Source organism: Neophocaena asiaeorientalis, unplaced genomic scaffold, assembly GCF_003031525.2.
Source record: "Neophocaena asiaeorientalis asiaeorientalis breed wild unplaced genomic scaffold, Neophocaena_asiaeorientalis_V1.1 scaffold461, whole genome shotgun sequence".
Classification (NCBI taxonomy): domain Eukaryota; kingdom Metazoa; phylum Chordata; class Mammalia; order Artiodactyla; family Phocoenidae; genus Neophocaena; species Neophocaena asiaeorientalis.
This window is the reverse complement of record NW_020173230.1, coordinates 2,650,253-2,656,572: the sequence shown is the minus strand read 5'-3', so window position 1 is coordinate 2,656,572 and position 6,320 is coordinate 2,650,253. Positions and strand designations below refer to the sequence as shown.

The 6,320-nt window shown below is 60.3% G+C and overlaps 2 protein-coding genes across 10 annotated transcripts in view; one reads left to right on the top strand and one right to left on the bottom strand.

Moving 5' to 3' along the window:
- GIGYF1 (GRB10 interacting GYF protein 1) overlaps positions 1-2,586 on the top strand; it is a 13,759-nt gene extending 11,173 nt beyond the window's left edge. For 8 of the 9 annotated variants that reach the window (XM_024745373.1, XM_024745371.1, XM_024745372.1 and 5 more), the window contains 2 exons: positions 23-152; positions 242-2,586. In XM_024745373.1, the coding sequence (XP_024601141.1) occupies positions 23-152; positions 242-294 (183 nt within the window). In that variant the 3' untranslated portion in view covers positions 295-2,586. The remainder of the gene's footprint in view (positions 1-22; positions 153-241) is intronic. The other variant, XM_024745379.1, reaches the window with a different exon arrangement.
- A 331-nt stretch (positions 2,587-2,917) lies between these two features.
- Positions 2,918-6,320, bottom strand: part of GNB2 (G protein subunit beta 2) — a 4,944-nt gene continuing 1,541 nt past the window's right edge. Inside the window, exons 2-10 of the mRNA XM_024745381.1 lie at positions 5,586-5,731; positions 5,332-5,370; positions 5,109-5,215; positions 4,735-4,798; positions 4,489-4,651; positions 4,328-4,394; positions 3,786-3,987; positions 3,477-3,693; positions 2,918-3,397 (exon numbers count right to left, since the gene is read on the bottom strand). Of these exons, the coding sequence (XP_024601149.1) occupies positions 3,291-3,397; positions 3,477-3,693; positions 3,786-3,987; positions 4,328-4,394; positions 4,489-4,651; positions 4,735-4,798; positions 5,109-5,215; positions 5,332-5,370; positions 5,586-5,642 (1,023 nt within the window). The 5' untranslated portion in view covers positions 5,643-5,731 and the 3' untranslated portion in view covers positions 2,918-3,290. The remainder of the gene's footprint in view (positions 3,398-3,476; positions 3,694-3,785; positions 3,988-4,327; positions 4,395-4,488; positions 4,652-4,734; positions 4,799-5,108; positions 5,216-5,331; positions 5,371-5,585; positions 5,732-6,320) is intronic.

The following is a 6,320-nucleotide window of genomic DNA, read 5'->3' as shown; positions in this document are numbered from 1 at the left end:
CCCGCCCTCTGCTGCTTGGCAGGAGGCTTGGCTGAGCAGTGGCTCCCTGCAGACAGCCTTTCAGACCAACCACAGCACCAAACTCGGCTCTGGGGAGGGCAGCAAGGCCAAGAGGCGGGCACTGATGCTGCACTCGGACCCCAGCATCTTGGGTGAGCTTGGAGTGGGGAGGCGGCTCCTTGCTCAGCACTGGGCAGGAGCCTGGGTGGGTGAGCTCAAACCCAGCTTCCCCTGGCTTCAGGGTACTCCCTGCATGGACCTTCTGGTGAGATCGAGAGCGTGGATGACTACTGACCAGCCCGTCCCACCAGCACCCTGGGCTATAGGCCAGGGGCAGCAGCAACGGCTTGGACCCCTGGGTCCCCAGCCTGCAGGCTCCCCGCGAGGAGCATAGGAGGAAGCAGGGGCAGGGTCCCCAGCACTTGTTACAAACCACACGATGCACCTTAACTCACCCACCACGAGGCACTTTACAGATTGGGGGGAAGGGTTTTTTTGTTTTGTTTTTGTTTTTAATTTTAAACAACATTGAAGAAAACATTAGAGACAAAAAAAAATTGTTGAGGAGACTCTAAGCACTCCTTTTCCCTTTTGGGGATAGGGGGAGCAACAATGGAAGATCCACAGAGGTTTTTGTTTCTTTTTTTTTTCTTTTTTTTTCCTTTTTTTTTAAGAAAAAAGAAAAACAAACAAAAAAAACATGGTTAGGAGACTGAAAGAAAAAACACACTGTTATTTTGGGGCAGTGGGGACACGGGCCCCACGGACCTGTCCTGCCTGGCGCCCGAGGCTGCACTTACCCTCCCTGCCCCACACGGTGGGCCACTGGGGTAACTGGAAGCTGGGGTGCCAGCAGTTTGCACAGCGAGGCCCCCTCAGCCCCGCCGGCCGGACCCGCTGTGAACGGCTCCCTTGTTGCTGTGACTGTGGCAGAGGTGTCTGAGGTGGGGGCCAAAGTAGCCCCTTGGCTTTGCTGCTTCTGGGGAAAGTTGCACAAATGGGCCAGGCCGCCTCAGCGCCCCAGGCTGCCACCCTGCGCCGGCTGACAGGGTGGATGGGAGAGGGCCGGCAGTGCCAACCTCATCTGGCTGTCAGGCCGGCAGAACTTCCACTCTGGCCCTGGTGAGGGGCTTCCCCCTCCGCTGCCATTCGGGGGGCCGGCCTGGGTGTGAAGCTGAAAGTTCCAGCTCCCTGCCTTGCCACATGAATGTATTCTCTGGGCCACGAGCCCCTGCTGCGCCTGCTGCCTCAACCCGAGAGAGGTGGGGGCGGAGCAGTTCCTCCAGGAGCTGGAGAGAGAGGCGCCACTTCGTGACTGTTGTTCCTCCTGTGAAGGGGGCAGGCGAGGGGCCGAGGAGGCCACGGGAGTGGGCCGCTTGGGGCTTCTGGTTGCAGTGCGGGGCTGTTAGAAGGGAGCCCCCCACCTGCAGCCAGCTGTGTGGGACATGGACCACCCAGCTCGGCCCTGACCCCTCCATTGACCAAATGGGAGAGGAGCAGGCGGCCTCTCCCCCCACTGCTCCCCTCATGTTTTTAAATGTTGGGTAGGGTGGGGTGTCAAGGATGGGAGTGTCTCTCTCTCCTGGGTCGGGGGTAGGCTGCCCTTCACCAACTTATTCCCAATCACCTACCTGGGTTTGTCTCCATTTGGGTTGTTTTTTGTTTTTGTTTTTTTTTTTTTAAGTTTGTTGTATCTTTTGGATTTCTCATTTAACTTCTCCCGTGGACCTCATTGCTCAGAGCGCAGTATTAGGGCAAGATTCTGCCACTGCCTCCCCTCCATGAATGTATTTATCCTTCCTGCCCTGGGGAAATGGGGAGTGGCCCCAGTTTTCTTTCCCCATCTATCCCCAGAGAGATGATTTTTTTAACTTTTTTTTTTTTTTTTTTTTTTTGCACCAAAGTGGCAACTGGGTCAGTGTTGGGGGATAAAGCTGGCCTCGGGGGTGGAGGGACCCCCTCCACCTGCTTCTCCCTGGTTTCAACAGTGTTAGCGTCCGTGAAAAGACAATATTCTCTCTAAAGCAATAAGGGGGTGATGGGCCAGGGGGAAATGTCTTGCTGCTGCTGGCCCCCCAGCTCCCCCTTTCCTCGAGCCAGTATTTGGTGGCATTAGAGGTGTTGGGGGAGTACTGTTGTGACTGAATGTAACTGCCCCCACCCCTGCCGCAGCCAATGCAGGGGGAGGGGGGATGACACTCTTCCCCGGCTCTTCCTTCCCCTCCCCCCCCAGCTAAAGAGACTTTGAATTTAGGGGGCCCTTGAGCCTGGAGAGGCCTTAACCCTGTGAGGAAGTGTAGGGGGAGCCCTCTCCCACCCCCATCCCCTTCTGAGAGTGGTCAATGTTTACAAGCCCCTGAGCCCCCCAGCCCAGGGACTCAGGCCCCTTGCTGTCCTTTCCCAGCCCGTCTTCCTGGGCCCCGGCTGCTCCCCCGCCCTTCCTGGGATTAGGGTGGGTGCAGGGGTCATTCTGTATCCTTGTCTGCCTTGTACCCACCATCTCCCCAACCTGTGTGACTCCCTTCTCGTCTACCTGCCTCTGTAAATACTCCGCTTCCCCCCAATAAAACTTGGTGTGTGTTCTCCCCTCCTGCGTCTGAGTTGTTTCTTGGGGTAAGGGGATGTTGGGAACGAGAGGCACAGCTCGAAAGAGCTGGGAACTGAAAGAGCCACAGGCAAGGGGTGGCTGTGGTCGGCCAGCCTAACCAGGCCAGACTAGAAATGGGAGGGCTGTGTGTGTGTGGAACACCTGTGACCTGCGGGCCAGAGAAGGTCCTCCCACCCGTGACTCCGCTTCCGGCTGAGGAGGAGTGGTAGTCCCCACCCCACTACTTGGAGCCCCACGTCCCCCCAGCCGGTCTGCCGCTGGGGACAGATACCTAGAGCGAGGAAGACACAAGCAAGGGTAGAGACCAGGTACAGAGTTGGAATTGGTTCCTTTATGGAAAAACTGAAAATATAATAAAAATTAAAATAAAACCAGTTTTAAAAAAGCCAGCCCCTGGAGTTTCCACCTCCTGCCTCTGGCCCTCCAGAGGGATGAGGCCCTGACCCCAGGGCAGCAAAAGGATGAGGGCTTTCTGCCCCTCCTCTTCCCCCATTCTATTCCCATCTTAAATCTCCACAGTGGGGGCCCCGGGAGGAACCAAACCTGGGTAGGGGAGCAGGGACCCGAGGCCCCGTGGCCCGAGGAGGGAGGCTCGGTGTGCACCCAGCCCCAGAGCTCCCGACCTGTAGTGTCGGCATGGGCAGGGCCCCTCCTAGCCTGGGCCCAGCTGGGGTCGGGGCTGTTAGTTCCAGATCTTGAGGAAGGAGTCCCAGGAGCCTGTGGCCACAGCCATGCCATCGTCAGTGACCCCAAGGCAGCTCACTCGGTTGTCGTGGCCTGCGAGGACACCTGGGACGGAGCGGGACGTCAGAACTCCAGCCTCGTTTCCCTGTCCCCGCCCACCCCCTGCTCAGCTCCCAGCTCTCACCTGCACGGTCGCCCTTCATGGCATCCCAGATGTTGCAATTGAAGTCGTCGTAGCCAGCGAGCAACAGCCTGCCGCTGCGCGAGAAGGCAACAGAGGTGATGCCGCAGATGATGTTGTCATGGGAATACATGAGGAGCTCCTGGTCGGCCCGCAGGTCAAAGAGGCGGCACGTGGCGTCGTCAGAGCCCGTGGTGAAGGCATAGCCGTTGGGGAAGAACTGCAGGACACAAGACCAGGGTGGGATGAGGGTGCAGGGCAGGGCCTGGAGCCTGGCAAAGATGGGCCAGCCCAGCTCGCCCCAGAACTTACAGCCACGGCATTGATGTCGGATTCGTGGCCGATGAAGGTCTGTCGGCACATCGAATCCCGCACGTCCCACAGCTTGATGGAGGCATCACAGGCCCCTGACACAAAGGTGCGGCCATCGGGGGCCAGTGACAGGGACATCACATCCCCACTGTGTCCAGCAAAACCCACCGTCTGCTGGCCCGTCTCAATGTCCCACAGGGCACTGGAGGGGTGACAGGAAGAAGGAATGAATCAGAGACGGGTGCAGGACAGACTCCCTCTCCCTTACCCCTCCACCCTGTGAGCCCGGGCCCAGTGAAGCCTCCACACAAGGGGCACTGGGAGCCACTGGGTGACAGAAGCCTGCTCCTGTCCCAGGTGAGAAGGGGTCCCCCACTTCCCCCTCCTTCCTGCCACCGGAGCAAAAGGCTGAGTGTTCAGAACAAGGGTTCTGCCGGTGCTTGCGCAGGGTGGGGACTACCGCCTGAGCACTGAGGCGGTGCTCCCTCCCCCGGCAGGAAGTGTAGGTGAGTCCCGACTGCCTAGCCCTGGCAGGGCCTCACCAGGTGGTGTCCCCAGAGCTGGTGATGATTTGGTTGTCATCCAGGAAGCGGCAGCATGACAGGTACCCTGGGGAAAGGGGCTGGTCAGCCGGGTCTTTAAGGGAGGGCAGCACAGCCCCTCACCCCGCAACAGTGCCTGTGGCTTGCCAGGCGCCTCTCACCAGTGTGGCCAGGCAGCTCCCGGCTGACCCTGACATTGCCCTCACGGGTCTTGAGGCTGTAGATGGAGCAGATGTTGTCCAATCCCCCACAGGCCACAAAGTTTCCTGAGGGCGCGTAGGCACAGGTCATGACCCAGGAGGAGCGCAGCGGGATGGCATGGACCTATGGACGAGGGGCAGTGCCCAGGGTCAGAGCCAGCCAGGGCCTGCAGCCCAGCCCCATCCAGCCTCAGGTGCCACCTCTACCTTGTTGGTGGTGTAGCTGTCCCAGATGATGAGCTTCCCGTCCTGGGAGGCACTGACCAGCAGCCTGTCGGAGAGTGGATGGAGACGCAGAGGGGTCAGGGTGGGAAGCCCCCTCTGGAGGCAGGACACCCTTCCCCCTCTCCCATCTGGTGGGAGACAACTCCCGGCAGCAGCTGAGAAGTTCCTGTCGGTATGGCCCTGTTTCCCATCCCCTGGGGATGTCTGGGAGTCATGGGCTTCCCAAACAGACTTGGCAACACGGGCATCCTGTTTCTGGCACCCGACGTGCAAAGTTACCCCTGCCCACCCTGCCTGCCATAAACTCAGCCCAAGGCAAACACGACAGCTCAGCACACAGCCCCAGCCACACCCACCTTGAGTCTGTCCCCCAGTGCATGGCGTAGATTTTTGCCAGGTGCCCACGGAGGGTCCTCCGTGTCCTCATTTGGATTCTCCCCACTGGGTCCAGCCCAGCTGTGATCTGGAGGTGGAGGCAGAATGGGCTCAGGAAGGCTCAGGCGGCAGGGCCCTCTGAGAAGTATGCTTCCAACCCGTGCTCCTTCCCTAAACCCAAGTCCAGCCCTGGATTCATCTCACCTGGGTCAGTGTTGAATCCCCACATGCTTTTCGGGCATCCTATAAGAGACGGCAAAGCCATTCATAGAGAGGCACGAAGATAAGACAAGGAGGAGAGGAAAGAGAACAGGAAACAGGGGAATGGAGAGGATGAGACAGGAATATATTAGGGTACCCCACCACCACCCACACACAAACCCCTCCCCTGGCCCGGTGCACACAAGCCACCGGGCCCTGCCCGCTCAGCCGCCGCAGCCCGGCAGCTAGGCCCTCACCCGGATCTGGTTCCGGAGCTGCTCAGCCTCCTGTCTCAGTTGCTCCAGCTCACTCATGGCGCCGGGCCCGTGGGGCGGGGTTGGGGGCGGCTGGGGGCCGCGGGACGGGGGCTGGGGGAGGCAGCTCCTCGCCGCTGGCCCGAGGCCTGGGGGATGCAGGGCTGACGTCAGGCCCAAGGCCGCCGGGGAAGAAGGGGGAAAGGCGGGGTTGACGCGCGGCCCGGAAGGGGTAAGTACAGGTCGGAAGGGGAGGGGGCGCCAGCGGTGGCCGCGGTCCCCCGGACAGAGCACGGGCCTCTGGCACGGGAGAGACGTAGCCGGGGAACAGCTGACTTCCCCAATCTTCCTCCCGCCCCCCGGAAACGGAGCGGGAAGCTCAAGAGGAAGCGCAGGGGAAACTCCTCCCTCGGACAGCAGCCCGGGCGGGACACCCGCGGCAGGAACTGGGGTGCGGGAAGGGGCGGGGAGAGTCCCTTCGAAAACAGACCGGGCGTCCTCCCCGGCCCGCAGAGACACCGCCCTCCCTAGCACCTAATTTTATAAGGGACGGTGCCTCTTTAAATTCACCCCCATACACCGCACACCCTCCACACACACATCCCTAGCTTCGACTGGGGGTGGGGGAGACCAGAGGGGAAAGCTGGGCTGTTCGTGGGGTTGCCTAGGCAACCGTCACCCGGACTGAGAGCACCTCATTGGTGAAGTGCCCCCACCCTAGCCCGGTTGCCGAGGCAA